At 42.8% G+C, this 17,957-nt stretch overlaps 1 protein-coding gene across 3 annotated transcripts in view; it reads left to right on the top strand.

The window, feature by feature from the left end:
• The first annotated feature begins 16,468 nt into the window (after positions 1–16,468).
• Positions 16,469–17,957, top strand: part of Chic1 (cysteine rich hydrophobic domain 1) — a 41,904-nt gene continuing 40,415 nt past the window's right edge. For all 3 annotated transcript variants that reach the window (XM_028771432.1, XM_028771433.1, XM_028771431.1), the window contains exon 1: positions 16,469–16,864. In XM_028771432.1, coding sequence (XP_028627265.1) covers positions 16,566–16,864 — 299 coding nt within the window. In that variant the 5' untranslated portion in view covers positions 16,469–16,565. The remainder of the gene's footprint in view (positions 16,865–17,957) is intronic.

The raw sequence follows: 17,957 nt of genomic DNA, 5'->3' as shown, positions 1-17,957 counted from the left end.
ATATACATATACATATACATATACATATACATATACATATACATATATATATATATATAAACCAGCCAGGCTGTGGTGATGCAGGCCTTTAATCCCAGCACAGTGTAGAAGTAGTAGAAGGCAGATCTCTCTAAATTCATGGCTAGCAAGGTCTAAAGAGAAAGTTTCAGAACAGTTAATGATACATAGAGAAACCCTGTCTGGAAAAACAAAACAAAAAAAAAAATAGACAAAATACTTTTCTGAACAAATGAATTCTGAGATAACCCATTGCTAGAAGTTCTGTCCTGTAAGATCAGAAAGAAAATTTATCAGGCAGGTTAGGAAAACTCAGTGCAGGAGAATGAAAAGTGAATAAAGATAACATACATCACATTTCCTTTGGTTTGTTTTTTGTTTTGCTTTGTTCTTTAAGACAAGATCTCACTATGTAGCCCTGACTGGCCTAGAACTCACAACATAGACCAGGCTGTCCTTGAACTGAGATCTTCCTGCCTCTGCTTCTCCAGTGTTGGAATTAAAGGCGTTGCTTGTTTTGTTCATTCATCCACTCATTTGGGGCCTTTTGAGATGAGGTTTCACTATGTAGTTCAGACAGGCCTCAAAATCACAATCTTTCTGCCTCCTTGGCCCTCAGATGATAGGCATGCACCACTGTTGGGAGCCGACTCCTAGCCGAAAGCGGCTACCATCTTTGCAGCCATCTTGAGCCATATACCCTGACAAGAGACTTGTTTTCAACAGCCCGAGACAACTGAGCACACTCTGATAAACATCTTGTTTTTCTCACATAGCTTGTTTTGCTGTTCAGTACCACCAGCTGCAAGGTGCAAGTGGTCTCCACGCTGCTGGGTGCACGTGGTCTCCTCACTGCTAGCTAGGTGCACGTGGTCTCCACGCTGCTGGGTGAACGTGGTCTCCTCACTGCTAGCTAGGTGCAGGTGGTCTCCACGCTGCTGGGTGCACGTGGTCTCCTCACTGCTAGCTAGGTGCACGTGGTCTCCACGCTGCAAGGCACATGACGCAGTGCCTTCAGCTGTGCTTGTCCACGAGGGCAAGGCACGTGGTAAAGGGTATAAATACCCAGGATTTCCTTCCAATAAACGAGACTTGAGAGACTTGATCAGACTCCCTGTCTTGTCTCCATTCTTCGTGTCTCCATCCCCACTCTCTCTCTTGCTAGGCCCTGACCCGCGGACTGGAGCAGCAGAACGGGCGGCTACAAATTGGCACCTCAATGTTGGAGCTCCAGTAAGCGGAGTACAGTGTAGGACACAGCGGGAATTGGAAGCGTGCATCCTCACTCCTGCGCTGGAGACCCTGCTGACTGACCCGAACAGGTTGCGACAAAGTGGCACTCAACAGGAGGTGGCAAGAACAAGAGGCCCAGTGAGGGACATTACCGGAAGAAGGGTCGACTGAAACTTCAGAAGTGAAACAGAGGTGATTTCGGCAGGAAACTGCCGTGTGGAGACCAGTTGGTCATAGTAATGATAATGGGGCAAGAAATAAGTCAGCCTGAACTCAACTCTCTATTTTTGTTTTGTTGTTTGCTGCTTACGTGTGTCAATTGTCTGCTTTTGTTTCGCTGTTTAAATGCTGTCTTTCATGTTCAAAAGAAAAAGAAAAGCATAGAATCCAAAATAGGACCAAAGGTTGAAGTAATCGATTTGTCAGAGCCAGATTGTGCTGACCTAGAGGAAGAGGCAGCCAAATATTACGACCCTGAATGGCCCTGTTGCCGAAGACCCCCTCCCTCTGCTCCTCCACCTCCAGATGCTCCCGCTATGGAGATGGTGGTTGTAGATCACAGAAAGGAGTTACAGGACAAAATTTCTCTCCTTAAGCAACAAATTTCTTTTCTTAAACAGCAAATAGAATTAGAGAAAGAGTATCGGGACTTAATTAATCAATTACAAAAATTATGGACACGGAAGATGTCTCGAGAGGGCGAGGCTAATTGTGAAAATCACCCAGGTCCTTGTGTTCCTCAACCCGGAGTCCAAAGGCAGCCCCTGTCCTCTGGTTTTAGTTCAGCCACAGATCAGCCAGAGGAGGGAGAGACTGAGTTTTTCCCTGTATCAGAGACTAGAGATGCTCAAGGGGTTGCGTGGAGACATCACACAGCGTTTAATTTTCAAATTATTAAAGAATCAAAAAATTCGGTGGCACAATATGGTGCCACTGCTCCCTTTACTCTTGCAATCTTAGAATCTGTTGCAGAGGAGTGGCTGACCCCTGGTGATTGGAATACTCTAGTGAGAGCAGTTCTTAGTGGTGGTGACTATCTTATTTGGAAATCAGAGTATCATGAGAATTGTAAAGAGACAGCTAGGAGAAATATTCAGGCAGGTAATGGTTGGTCCTTTGATGCCTTAGTAGGAGAAGGGCAATTTGCTTCTAGTGATAACCAGATGCAATATGACCCAGGCTTATTCGCTCAAATTCAAAATGCAGCCATGAAGGCTTGGCGCAAACTCCTGGTAAAGGGAGACCCTGGTGCATCTTTGACCTCAGTCAGACAAGGGCCTGACAAACGATTTTCTGATTTTGTTCATCGATTAATGACAACAGCAGGAAGGATTTTTAGTAATGCAGGGGCAGGTGTAGATTATGTGAAACAACTTGCATATGAAAATGCCAATCCTGCCTGCCAAGCGGCCATTAGACCCTATAGGAAAAAGACAGACCTTACTGGGTATATCAGATTCTGTTCTGACATAAGGCCCTCCTACCAACAGGGCTTAGCTATGGCAGCCGCCATGCAAGGACAATCAGTAAGAGATTTTTTGGCAAGCAGAGACAAAAAGGCTTGTTTTAAATGTGGCAAGCCTGGACACTTTGCAAAAGATTGCAAGGCAGAGAATGAGTTAACCCAGAGACAGCCTAGAAAACAGCCTGGCCTATGCCCACGTTGCAAACGTGGAAGGCATTGGGCTAGTGAATGTAGGTCCAAGACAGATGCACAAGGAAACACCCTTTCCCATAATCAGGGAAACGGGAACAGGGGCCAGCCCCAGGCCCCGAACCAACACAAGCCAAAACAGGCTTATGGGGCAGTCAATTTCATACCAGCAAACAACAACCCCTTTCTGAACTTAGTCAAGCAACACCAGGAAGTGCAGGACTGGACCTCAGTTCTGCCACCCACACAGTATTAACCCCAGAAATGGGACCTCAAGCCTTACCCACTGGAGTGTTTGGACCACTCTATCCAAACATGTTTGGTCTGATAGTGGGAAGAAGCAGTGCTACTATGCAGGGACTACAAATTTTTCCTGGAGTTATAGACAGTGATTATCAAGGTGAGATTAAGGTAATGGCAAGGCAATACAGAATATAGTCACCATTCCTATAGGAAGGAGGCTAGCTCAACTATTGTTACTTCCATTGATCCCTACTAATCATCAATATGAGTCTTAAAAGAGGGGATCAAGGCTTTGATTTCTCTGATGCATATTTTGGTTCTTCTGATTCTCAAATGGCAGATGCCACACGCTGGCTGCCAGAGAGACTGATTAAACAAATAGACAACAATAATAAATCCAGGGAGGAGAAATCCCCTGGGAAGCATATTTTTTCTTTGCAGGAAACATGAAGATGCTTCACTGGAGCGGATCGACCAGCATACCTGACTTGGAAAGTTCTCAGTGCAGAAGAAGACATCCCCACCCACACCTCCAGGGTGGCTCTATTAGACTCTTGGTTCCCTGATTTATGATTTAGTGGGGTACATTGTTTAGACCCAAGAAAGAATCCATTACCACAGTTACTATAGTTGTTTTCTTGGGTTTGAGATTGATTGGGGCAGGAACAGGGATTTCCTTACTTGTTTTGTTAATATCAAAGTTATGATTAGTTCTGTACTTATACAGATTTAGATTTAGAAAATAGGGTTTCAGAAGAGAAGAGGCTTATGCTTTTTACTCCTCCAACAGAAGGAGTTGTGTGCTACCCTTAAAAAAGAGTGTTGCTCTAAGGCAGAATGTTTTACATCAACCATTCAGGCATTAAGTCTCTTGTCTCTTGGGTCCATGCTGTTCAACAGACTGATGGCTTTTATACGACAACAGATAGACGCTATTCAAATGAAACCCATACAGGTCCGTTATTACAGGCTGGAAGTAGGGAACTCTAAAACCTCTGTCATCAAGACTGACGAGGATTAACCCCTAACTTACGCGCTAAGCCGGATAGTCAATGACGGGTAAGAGAACACCTCAAGACCCTTGCCCCTAACTGGGAGGCCTCACCATCCTAAGACAGGAGCTCAACCAATGGCTGTTGAGTATCCAAAGGCAGGAAAGGGAGGCTGGGGTCCTTTGTTCCAACCTAAGACAGGCACGGCTTCCGTAAGTTTTCCCAGCCTTCCTTTTTGAAAACAAATTTAAAAAGGGGGACCTGTTGGGAGCCCACACCCAGCCGAAAGCGGCTATCATCTTTGCAGCCATCTTGAGCCATATACCCTGACAAGAGACTTGTTTTCAACAGCCCACAACAGCTGAGCACACTCTGATAAACATCTTGTTTTTCTCACATATCTTGTTTTGCTGTTTAGTGCCACCAGCTGCAAGGTGAACGTGGTCTCCTCACTGCTAGCTGGGTGCATGTGGTCTCCTCACAGCTAGCTAGGTGCACGTGATATCCACGCTGCAAGGCACATGACGCAGTGCCTTCAGCTGTGCTTGTCCACAAGGACAAGGCACATGGTAAAGGGTATAAATACCCAGGATTTCCTTCCAATAAACGAGACTTGAGAGACTTGATCAGACTCCCTGTCTTGTCTCCATTCTTCGTGTCTCCATCCCCACTCTCTCTCTTGCTAGGCCCTGACCCGCAGACTGGAGCAGCAGAACGTGAGGCAGCTCGGGCGGCTACACACCACTGTACCTAGATTTCTTTTTCTCATTGTTAATTTGCCTAAATGTAACTGCTGGAAATAATGATAATACTAACGTACTGGGGAAACGGAGTATATTCTCTTACATTTTCGCTATATGTGAACCACCTTAGTGGCATATGAATGCAAAGTTCAATTATTTTAAATGGATATCATAAGCCTCAAAGCAATCACTAAAATGCTAACAGAAAAAATAACTATAAATGATACTACATGAAAGAAAGAAGTATTCAACCTAAGCATAAGATCAAATAAGACAACATGAATTTCAGTATGGTTCAGTAGGTAAGAGTGCATATTACTCTCGTGGAGGACCTGAGCACAGTCCTGAGCACCCATGTTGAGTGGCATACAACTGCCTATACTGCAGTTCCAAGGGAACCAACCTTATCTTCTGACTTTACCAGGCACCTGTATTCACGTGTGCATGCCCACACAGAGACACGCATGCAAACACATAATATTAAATATATTTTTAAAGCAGTAAATCAAGAGAGGAGGGGAGAGAAAGAAAGAGTAAATGCAATAAATCAAAACTGACAGATGTTTGTATTCAAGTATATAAATATTCTTTTTGTTTATTTTATGGGTTTTTTTGGGGGGGGTTGGTTATTGGTTTTTAGTGGTTTTGTTTGTCTCCAAATGTATGTGACTTGGCCGAGCATGGTGACACATGCCTTTGATCTCAGGCAGAGGCAAGCACATATCTGTGCATTCAAGGCCAGCCAGGTCTACAAATGAGTTCTAGAACAGCCAGGGCTGTTACACTGAAAAACAGATAAAAAACAAACAAAAAAAGTAAAAAGTATGTGGCTTTTTTTTTAATTGTTAAAAATGAAACTTTAGACAAGGATGTGGAATAAGGGGAACACTCCTCCATTGCTGGTAGGAATGCAAACTTGTACAATCATTTTGGAAATCGGTTTGATAGTTTCTCAAAAAACTGGGTATAGCTCAACCCCAAGACCCAGCTACATCGGTCCTGGACATATACCCGATATATCACAAGGACACATGCTCTGCTATGTTCATAGCAATTTTATTTATAATAGCCAGAAGCTTAAAATAACCCAGATGTCCTTCAACAGAGGAATGGATACAGAAAATGTGGTACATTTACACAATGGAGTATTACTCAGCTTTTAAAAACAAGGGCATCAAGAATTTTCCAAGCAAATGGAAGAAACTAGAATATATATCTTGAGTGAGGTAACTAAGACCCAAAAGGACATGCATGGTATGTACTCACTAATAAGTGGCTATTAGCCATAAAGTTCAGGATGCCCATGCTACAATCCACAGACCCAAAGAAGCTATCCCATTGGCCTTGCAAAGCATTTCCTTAATTGCTTATTGATATAGGAGGGCTCAGCCCACTGTGGACAGTATCATCCTTCGGGCCTGGGCTGTATAAACAAGCCAGGGGAGGGCTGGTCTCCATGCAGCATTCTTTCATGTTCTCTGTTTCATTTTCTGCATCCAGTTTCCTATCCTGGCTCCTGCTGATGATATACTGTAACTTGTAAGCCAAATAAATCTTGTCTTTCCCAAGTTAGTTTTGGTCAGTGTGCTGGCTAGCTTTACCTGCTTGACACACAAACTAGAAGTATCTGAAAGGAGGGAACCTAATAAGATCCAGCTGTAAGTCATTTTCTTAATTAGTGATTGATGCAGGAGGGCTCAGCTTATTGTGGGTGGTGCCATCCCTGGGCTGGTGGTCCTAGGTTCTATAAGAAAACAGGTTGAGCAAGTCTTGGTGAACAAGTCTTGTGCAGTACTCCTCCAAGGCCTCTGCATCAGTTCCTTCCTCCAGGTTCCTGCCCTGTGTGAGTTCCGGTCCTGACTTCATTTGGTAATGAACAGCAATATGGAAGTGTAAGCTGAATAAACTCTTTCCTCCCCAACTTGCTTTTTGGTTGTGATGTTTTGTCGCAGCAATAGAAGCCCTGACTAAGACACCTAGTGTTTCATCACAGCAATAGAAAGCAGACTAGAGCAGGAGGTGTGGACCAGTACAGAGCACTCACTTGACTAGCATGAATACTCAGGACATTGTATATGTATATGTATGTGTATGTGTATGTGTATGTGTATGTGTATGTGTATGTGTATGTGTATATGTATATGTATGTGTATATGTATGTGTATATATATGTGTATATATACGCATATATATACACATATATATATCAGAGATGAAGAATAGCACTACAAAATAATTAAGGAATGTTAAAGAATCTCCAAAGAAGATATAATAAACTGCTGGAAATAAAAATGAAACAAAGATGATTATGTAGTCTAGAGAGAACATATTCCTGTCGGTAACAGAGAGAGTAGGCCAAAATCAGCAAAAAATCTAAGGAAAATAGATAACATCCTCTCTCTCTCTCTCTCTGCCTCTCTCTCTCTGCCTCTCTGCCTCTCTCTCTCCCTCCCTCCCTCCCCCCCCTTGTGTGTGTCTGTGTGTGTGTGTGTTTTCTGGACAGAGTTTCTCTGTGTATCCCTGGCTGTTCTGGAACGCACTCTGTGAACCAGGCTGGCCTCGAACTCACAGAGATCCACCTGCTCTGCCTCCCAAGTGCTGGGATTAAAGGTGTGCTCAATAACACCTGGCTAGTTAGTAATCTTAATCAACATAATAAAATTAACACTGAAGAACCGCTGAGTCCAACCACAACAAAGTAAAAGTGCATGCAAAGATCAAAGGGAACATTTACTAAGATGAGTCATATGTGGGCAGCAAAATAAAATTTGAGAAAGCAGCAGAAATTATGTGAAATCTATGTTCATCCTCCAAAAACATAATCTAAACCATAAACAGAGAGTCAGTAATTTGGCAGTATTTAGAAACTGTACAACATAGTTTTAAATAACCTATGGGTCACAGAAGTCTCAAGAGAAATTAACATGTTTTAACTAACTGAAAATAAAAGTACAGCACATCAGTAATGTGCTGTAGCTAAATTTTGGAGAGATAATTATAGGATTAAATGTCTATGCAACAAAAGAAAGAAGATTTGAAAGAAACAAATTAAGGGTCCACCATAACAACATGGAGAGGGTAAGGAAATTAAACCTAAAGCCAGCGGCAGAAAGAAAAGACTGAAAATGAAAATTTTAAAAATCACTGAAAAAAAAAAAGGAAAAACTCCCTGAACTTTGGGCTGAGGCTATAGTCCCGTGGCGGAGCTTTTGCCTACTAAACACAAGGTCCTGGGTTCGATCCCCAGTTTAAAAAGTCAGAGAGAAAGAGAGAGAGGGAAGGAGGGAGGGAGGGAGAGAGAGAGAGAGAGAGAGAGAGAGAGAGAGAGAGAGAGAGAGAAGGAAAGAAAGAATCAAAGAAAGAGAAATCACTGAAACTGAGAGCAATAGAAAACACATGGACAGAGACTTTGATCCTTGTGCCTGCAGTTACCATCACGGAAGCTATCAACTGCCACCACAGCTGCACTTTGGGCCAAGTCTCTGTCTTTGTCTCTACTTACAAGAGCCACCCAGAGCCAGTGACCTGCTGTTCCTGTGATTAGCCAGCCCCAAAGAAGTTGCTGTGATTCCTCTATTCCTATGATGCATCTCAGAAACCTCAGATGCTTGCTAACCCCCTCTTCCATCTCTCCCCAAATCCACTTAAGCTATTATTCCTGTCATAATTTTGATGCCACAGGATCAATCCTATCCTATTGGTTCATTTTCTAGGTGCCTAATCCACTTACCCTCTTTGACACTGCCAGCCTAGCTGCTGACTTCATGGGTGCTCGGGTCCAGAGATCCAGTGCAACCCTGCACTTGTGCCTTCGAACAGCCACATGGTACAGAAGGCCCCTAGTCCAATAATCCATGCAGCCAAGGCTGACTTCTGCAAGCAGAGTACTACATAATGCCAGCACACAGCTGCACACATGTCAATACCTCCAGCTCAGCCCCATACCTGTCACACCTATGCATACCCTCTTTCTTGCCACCTCTACTTCTATAACACAACAAAATGAATAACTGAAGAGAGTCATGAAATGTGTGGGAACACAGAGGAACCCACTTGTGAGGATACAGAGAAAACAGCCATTTGCAAACCAGAGAGAGCCTCAGAATAAAGTAAACCAGGGGGCAGTGGTGGTTCACGCCTTTAATCCTAGAGCTTGGGAGGCAGAGGCAGGCAGTTCCCTTGTGAGTTCAAGGCCAGCCTGGTGTACATAGTCAGTTCCAGGCCAGCCAGAGCTACGTAGTGAGACCCTGTCTCAAACAACAACAACAACAGCAAACTACACAAACATACAAAAGGGCAGACAAGAGGACAAAGGGTCAAAGGCTCAATGGACAAAGGTGCTTTCTGCCAAGCTTGAAGATCTTAGTTTGGCTCCCAGGAAGGAGAGACCAACTCCTACAAGTCCCTCCCTGATCGCCACAAGCACACTGTGGCACACTTAGGCACACAAACTCTTGTGTGCTCACAGGTGCACATACACACACACACACACACACACACGAGAGAGAGAGAGAGAGAGAGAGAGAGAGAGAGAGAGAGAGAGAGAGAGAGAGAGGGAGAGAGAGAGAGAGAGAGAGAGAGAGAGGGAGGGAGGGAGAGAGAGAGAGAGAGAGAGAGAGAGAGAGAGAGAGAGAGAGAGAGAGGCATAATTTTCAAAAACAGAAAGGCTCTTCCATGTCATTATTCAACAGGGAAATGAAAATCCAAAGAAGGATGAAATGCCACTGTATATATGCAATAAGGACTACATACAGGATAACTAACATAAAAGAATAAGACAAACAATAAATAGTTGATGATGAGGCTGGAACACTGGAATCTTTGAACACAGCTGTTGGATAGGTACAATGATGTGGTCATTGTAGAAAAATTTGGTTGCTACTTAGAGAAAAATGCATAGGTTTTCTATGAGACCTGGCAAATACATTCCTGTGTGCAAGCTGTAAGAAACTTGCAAATACATGTTCATAAGTGCTTGAATGGAATACTAAAGCAGCATTATTCCCAGTAGTTGGATTGTTCCTGTTCTTATTCATAATAGGGAAAACTAAATGCAACCTAATAGCCACCAATTGATGAATGCAAACAAAATATGGTTTATTCATAACCACAATTTTATTCAGCCATTCAAAAGAACAACGTGCTAGCAAATTTTTGTATCTTAACAGCACTGTGTCACACAAAACAAGCCTAACATAAATACTGCATCCTGTGCGTCATTCTATTTCTATGAACTATCCAGGACACACAAATCCACTGAAACACAGTGTAGATTACTGGTTGCCAGCAGCTGGAAGGAGAGGTGGAATGGGAATGGGTATTAATGGGGTGATAATCATGTTGTGGTATTACAGAGTGTTATGATTTCAAACACTTGTGATTATACCAAACAATATTAGATTGTGTGCTCTAAAATAAAATGATATTATATGTTTAAAAAACCAGTCACAGATTTCTGTTTTAGGGAATTAAAAAAACAAACAAACAAACAAAACCCATAATTTTCGGACAGACATGGTTGTGCATGACTTTAATCCCAGCACTCAGAAGACAGAAGCATGTGGATCTCTCCGTTCAAGAGATTGCTTTACACAGTGAGTTCCAGGTCAGCCAGGGCTACATAGCGAGATAATATTGATCATATTCATCTCATTGCTGTCTGTTATTACCACTGAACCCCTTCTTCCCAACAAACCTCTCTTCTACTTTCATGTCTGTGTGTGTGTGTGTGTGTGTGTGTGTGTGTGTTTGTGTGTAAAACCTGCTGCTTTTAATTGGGCTGCTTACATGAATGTGGTAGGGCTTGTTTACTTAAGCAAGAGAAACTTACCTGGGGCTACATCACTGAGGATTCCAAGCCCCCTTCCTCATTGGGATTTCTTATTGCCTCACCTATCCAAGGCTTGCGTATGAAGAAGAAGCCAGAACCACAGCAAAACTAGTTGGGACAGATATAAATTTACTCCCAGCTCAGCTCTTTCTAGCCAAAGAACCAAAAAAAAAAGTACAACATAGCTAACTGGAAACCCTTTAGAGGGTTGATTATACAGTAAGTGTTAACACCACAGAAAAGAACTCTAGTTCCGCCTTCATCTTCACAGCAAGGCCAAGTTTGTTGCTTTGTCTTCCATACTTCTGAAGTTGCAAAACAACAACAAACTGGGAAAAAAAAGTAGGCCAAACACACACTCAGGACTTCTCATCTTCCCTCAACTGCAAGGCACTTCTGTCTTCAGGGTTAGTGCAAATGACATAAGTCTAGGTGCTTACCTTGCCCAGCAGCACCAAGTACCCCTATTTGAGTGTTAAGTCGATGGGGAAAGTGAACTTTCACCTCCAACAGGGTGACGCATAATGATACAGCAGCTCGCCTTTCCCTAAGGGAGCAGAGCCAGCGGACTTCAGTCAAAAGAGAAAGCTGAAAGAGAATCCAGGTTCTCATAAGGTAATATGAGGATACCCACAATTACTTGAAAACAACTCATTAAACCGGGTATGTTGCTACAGGACTTGAATCTCAACGCTCTGAAGGCGGAGGCATGTGGATAGCTGCAAGTCCTAGACCAGCCTGGTTCACAGAGCAAGTTCCAGGCCAGCCAGAGATACATAGACAAACTCTGTCTCAAGAAAAGAGAAAAAGGAGGTAGAGGAGGAGGCTCAAATTACATAATAATTACATTTTCAAATATTAACAACAAAGAAAACATTTAATGCATCCAGCAAATAAAATATCACTGACAACTCAAAAACAAGAGATTGTTCCTTAACTAAACACCTGGACACATGAAACAAGTAGCATAATCTTTTTCAAATCCTGAAACTATTGTCAGTCCAAGATTAAACACCCAGTAAAAAGACATTTCAGGAATGAAAGTAAGATCGTTATTTTGTTAGACCAGGAAAAGTATTGCCTGAAGAACAAGTACAAGGGTTGGGAAAGGAGTGGCGCAGTGCCTAAGCACTTCTCCCAGGGTGTGCACTTCTGAGAGAGAGAGAGAGAGAGAGAGAGAGAGAGAGAGAGAGAGAGAGAGGAGAAGATGGAGCAAAAGAATAAATAGTAAAAACAAAAATGTCAAATAAGCAAAATTATTAATAAACACCCCTTTCATATTTATAAATGGTGGTGGCAAATGAGTTGTTATAATAAATCATTTAAAAGACAGAGAAGCTATGATCAATCAATCAATAAATAACCAGAGAATAACTCATGAGAATGTTAACTGATAGAGCCACTTTGGAAAAATCCTTCAACAGCTTTATCAAGTTCAACACAATCTTTGTAAAACCAATCCTTTTACTTTATCATTAACTGTGTGTGTGCAGATGTGTGCAGGTGAGCGCAGAGGCTAGAGGCATCTAATCTGCTGGAGCTGTCATTACAGGCTGTGCACTGCCCAAATAATGAGTGTTGGGAACCAAATTCAGATCTTATGCAAAAGCAGTATGTGCTCTTAACCTCCAAGCCATCTCTCCCGTCCCAAAGTTCAACACAGTCTTAAGTAGATTACCCAGAATTCCACTTACACACATCTAGTCAAGAAAAAATTAAATTATTTTACAGAGACATGTGAATGTCCACAATAGTATTTTCACAATATATAAATGATGAAAGGAATCCAAATGTCATTATCAGGTGAGTGCATAAGAAAAATATGATCTACTACAACAATAAGATACTGTTTATCCATTAAAAGGAATGAAGCCCCAGTAAATGACACAATATGCAGAACCTCGAAGCACACTAAGCAAAAGGTTTCAGAACCAACGTATCTTATTGTTGGGAGCCAACTCCTAGCAGAAAGCGGCTATCGTCTTTGCAGCCAACTCAGGTCATATGCCCTGGCAAGAGACTTGTTTTCAACAGCCCACAACAGCTGAGCACACTTTGATAAACATCTTGTTTTTCTCACATATCTTGTTTTGCTGTTTAGTGCCCCAAGCTGCAAGGCGAACGTAGTATCCATGCTGCAAGGCACGTGGCATAGTGCCTTCAGCTGTGTTCCCCTGCTTGTCCACTAGGGCAAGGCACGTAGTAAAGCATATAAATACTCAGGATTTCCTTTCAATAAAAGAGACTTTGTCAGACTCTGTCTTGTCTCCATTCTTCATGTCTCTTGTCCCTCCATCCCCAATCTCTCTCTTGCTAGACCCTGTTGACTGACCCAAACGGGTCGGGACATAGTGGCCCCCAAACATGGGGCAGAACGGGTCATTACATCTTTTTTTTTTTTTTTTTTTGGTTTTTCGAGACAGGGTTTCTCTGTATAGCCCGGGCTGTCCTGGAACTCACTCTGTAGACCAGGCTGGCCTCGAACTCAGAAATCCGCCTGCCTCTGCCTCCCGAGTGCTGGGATTAAAGGCGTGCGCCACCACCGCCCGGCTGGGTCATTACATCTTATAATATAATTTATTTGAAAAGCCCCTCTAAAGAAATACTAACTCACAACACAGATTGATTGTTGCATAGGCTTGCAGATGAGAATTGGGGCAGGGGCTATTGAAAATTGGGCAATGGAAATATTCTAAAATTAGTTTCTGATGATGACTGCACAATTCTGTAAATTGACTAACATCATCACTAAGGCACATACTTTAATAAACAACGCTATCTTTTAAAACCCTCTCAGACCATTAAACCTGAGACTTTGTGCCTCAGTCAGCCATCTATTAACGGAGAGAATGACCCTCATGACCTCCTTAGCACCTTGGGCAAACAAAATCTTTTTCCACCTGCCTTCCTCTCTATCCACTCTCCCAATTTACTATCCTGACAGCTAACTTCTCATTTAAAAACCATCATGCTTCATGTGTTCATTGATAGTGAGTACACAAAACGTGTTTTTCTCTGCTTTCCCAATCTAAAACTCCTCCTGTTGTTCAGCAGAACTGATTACCTTTGTAACCACATCTGCTTCTTCAGCACAGCATGCTGGAAAACAGATGAACTGATCTGACTGTGCTTGCACACTTGGCCAAGTGTAGCACTCCTCTAAACTACTTTGTCCTTTTGACTTCTGACTAAACATCAGTGACCTCTTTCCAAATTATTTAGTTTGTTTTACTTTGTTTGAGATAGTGTCTCAGTGTCCTAGACTGACCTGCTTACTATATAGCCGAGGATGAACTTGAACTTCTGATCTTCCTGCCTCCTGCCTCCTCCCTGCTTCTGGGATTACAAGTGTGTACCACCATTCCCAGTTTATGCTGTGCTGGAGATTAGAACTAGGGTTTTCCTACATGATAAGCAAGCACTCTACCAACTGAATTACATCTTGAGACTCTCCACTTTGTAACTTACAGTAGCATTTCCCTACCCCTCTTTTCCCTCTTCCCTTCAATCTCCCCTAGCCACTATCTCCTACTTTTACAGTCGTTTCAATGTCTTTTTGCATTCATCACAAAATCCAGCTCTTACTCCTTGCCCTTTCTGTCAAATATTCCTTCCTAGACTAATAAAAAGCAGAAGCTACCACTAGAGCAGTAATCAGCAAAATACTGGGCTCTTTCTTTACACATAAGATATTTGGGAAATATTTAACCTCCTTTGTGATTTTATTTTGCTTCTTAAAAAGAACGGGCGTAGAATATTAAATTTGATCTCGGGTCATTCACTCTTGTTATTGATATGTTTCATGGCACCAGGAAAACCAACGATTGTTATGGAATATTTTAAGATTTTATCTTTTATCCTAATCTCTGGTTAAAGAAAAGCTCTTTATACAACAAAATGCTACATTTGTTCCTTATAGATAATGTTACAGCTTACTTTTCAATTCTAAAATAGCCAAGCTATCGAATATAATGGGAAAATTTAATATTAATAACACCAATTCCTTGATATTTTGATAAATCTTTCTTATAATAGATTACTCCCTTCCTCATACACCTAAATATTTTGCTTATTACCACTATGCTGCTGATACGAGGCTCATTCTAAATTCCACACTCTGTAAGTTTTCCCAGTTACATCATCTAATCAGAATGGATGCTCTACTTCAGCAGAGGAGAAGAGAAGCTGGTATCAGTATAGGGGACCTGAGTATTTATTCTATTACAGAGCAGCTGCACAACTTTATAGTTTTAATTGCAAAAATCCATTGCCACTGCCAGATATGAACCAGTTGATGCATTACCTAGAAACTCAAAATAGGTGATCTCTGTATTTTAGCAATGTAGAGATGAGGTAGAATGTTTGGATGGGGAAAAAAATGGAGAACAATTCACTAAAGACCTGAATGAATTGTTTACATTTTCTGATATTCAACTCTTCGTCTTTTTTAATGATTTTTTTAACTTCATGTACATCGGTATTTTGCCTACAGACATGTCTATGTAAGGGTGTCAGCTCCCTGGAGGAACTGGAGTTACAGACAGTTGTGAGCTGGCATGTGGGTGCTGGGAATTAAACCAGGGCCCTCTGGAAGAGCCAGTGCTTTTAACTGCTGAGCCATCTCTCCAGCCCATCAGTTCTTCATCTATAAAAGACATATAAAGTTGCCTACCTCACAAGAGTGTTTGAATTACCTGAGCTATGGTATTTGAAAAAAGATAGCTTGGAGTTCGTAGAATAGGTGATGTTAATTAATGTGTCTCTAAACTGGCATGCCCTCTACACACTCTCCAGCTCCTCTTCTCCAATCAATCTCTTCTTCACTCCCTCCCTGCCTCCTCCACTTCCTTCCACCTCCAGACAGGGTTTCCCTGTGTAACCCTAGCAGTCCTAGGTCAAGCTCTGTAGACTAGGCTAGCCTTACTCAAAAGATTCTCCTGCTTCTGTCTCCCAAGTGCTGGGTTTAGAGGTTATGTGCCACTATGTCGGCTTCAAAACACCCACTGCAAACCATGCACCATTTTGCTCAGCCCTTCCAAACAACTTTAGGCACCATGGCTGTTTGGCTAAAAGAACAGGGCTTTGGGAGTCAGAAGAGACTCCAGATTTAAAAGTTCATCTATCATTTACTAGTTCCATGTCCTTAGACAAATTATTTATTCTCTTTGTATCTAGATTGCCCTTGTGTGATATGAGGCTCAATGTGGTACACTCCTCATAGGGTTGTAGGGAGATTAAATGAGATAAGTACACAAAGCACTTAGAGTCTGTGATGCTTAGCAAATCCGCAAAGTACCATTCAGCATAAGAATTAATAGAAAGTTTCCTCTTTTGAAAAACGCTAATAAAAATGTTTACCCTATTCTCAGAACTGAACAATCTCTGCGTAAGAGATTGAAATATGCGTACCTTGAGATATTTTGGGCAATGTCCTAAACTCTCTTTTATAGAATTTGCTTTCCCTCAACTGTCTGCATAGAGGCAAATATATCCCGCATTAATTAACAGACATTAAAAGGAGAATGTATGTCCCCTGTGTACAAGAAACTGACGTCCGAAACGCAGTATGAAGATCAGCACCCGCAGACCGGACCTCGATAATTCCCTGGAGTTCACCTCTACCAGCCCCCTCCCCTTGGAGGCGCGCAAGCGTACACCGAATTTACTCCCTGGTCCCTCATGCCCCCGCCTCCAACCCCCGCGCTGTCTACCCAACACGCAGGCGCGTCTCCTCAAGCGCTTTCCCCGCCCCCTCCTCTTTCTCTTCAGTCCGTTCCCCCTCCTCTCCCAGCAGCTCCGCAGGTTCAAACTCTTCTCCCGGAGAGTGGCGGCGAACATCGCGCGGTCACGTGATGAGCATCCTGCTGCCCAACATGGCGGAGTTCGACACCATCTCGGAGTTGGAGGAAGAAGAAGAGGCAGCAACATCCTCGTCGTCTCCGTCGTCGTCGTCGTCGTCGTCGTCGTCGGTATCTGGGCCTGATGAGGACGAGGAAGATGAGGAGGAAGAAGAGGAGGATGAAGAGGAGGAGGACGAGGAAGAAGAGGAGGAGGAGGAGGTGCCGCCCCCGCCTCGGGTAGTGAGCGAGGAGCATCTGCGGAGATATGCCCCAGACCCTGTGTTGGTGCGCGGCGCCGGCCACATCACTGTGTAAGCGATTGGGATGGGGGGCTTGCAGAGGCTGAGATTTGACGACAGACGAATGAGAAGGGCATTGAGGGGCCTGCGGAGTGGGGGAGGGCTGACTAAAGCGTACTGTTAGCAAAGGGCACCTGGTCTAAATGGCAAAACCGCAGGTTGAATAGGTGTCGTGTAAAAGAAGGTGGGGGCGGGGGGGATAACGCTGCCTCGACCCCAGGAAAGAGTGAACGGAGGACATGGAGTTGCGGGGTAGAGAGCCAGTGACACTGGAGTAGGGGTGATCTGCTTGTTCGTGTGCTAGCAAGTGAATAGCCTCTAAACTGCAGGATGTACTAGGCTTCTCTGCTGCCAAGATTGATGGCTAGTGGAAAACGTCTGCTGTGACAGGTGACAAGATCTAGGTTTGGGTTCTTCAAAAACAAAACAAAATGTGATGCATTTTTGTGCATAATATAAGTATTCATCCACCCACATATTTATCCATCCATTCTTCCTACCCAATGCTTATATGAATGAATAGCGTCATCTTTTCTCTGTTGAATGCACTACTCTGACGTTCCTTTAATATCAAATCCTTAGAGGTTCAGGTTAATAGGAACCTATGCAAAGTAGAAAGATCGATGGATACAGAGTAAGAGATTGGTTGCTAATCTCAGTTTCCCTTCTTACTGGCCCTGTGACCTTGGTCAGTTGATTCTTACTTCCAGGCCTTGGGTTTCTCATCTCCAAAATAAAGGGGTTTGAGTGCATGGTTTCTAAGCCCCTTTGGCTCTGAAGTAATTGAAGATGTCTACAGGAGATCCTGTGTGTCCAGACATTAAATATACAAATATTAAGTAAATAGTAATTAGCCCTTAATGAATTGAGGATAATTTCTTTAAAACTCAACCCAAATGGCTTCTTTTACATTGAATCCTATTTGAGAAAATAAAGTGTGCAAGGACTTCATATCATCTTGGTTGCACAGTAAAAAAAAAAAAATGATCACTGGCCTTTGAAGAGTGTTTCCTCATTTTTATTGCTTGGATTGCACATACTTGAAATTTTGAATATGGTGTCATGTTCATGCTCTTGACTGTGGTGTCTTTTACTGCATTCTCAA

The sequence above is a fragment of the Grammomys surdaster genome, unplaced genomic scaffold (assembly GCF_004785775.1).
Source record: "Grammomys surdaster isolate TR1022 unplaced genomic scaffold, NIH_TR_1.0 207, whole genome shotgun sequence".
Classification (NCBI taxonomy): Eukaryota; Metazoa; Chordata; class Mammalia; order Rodentia; family Muridae; genus Grammomys; species Grammomys surdaster.
The sequence above is the reverse complement of the archived record's forward strand: the minus strand, read 5'-3'. Positions and strand labels throughout refer to the sequence as shown.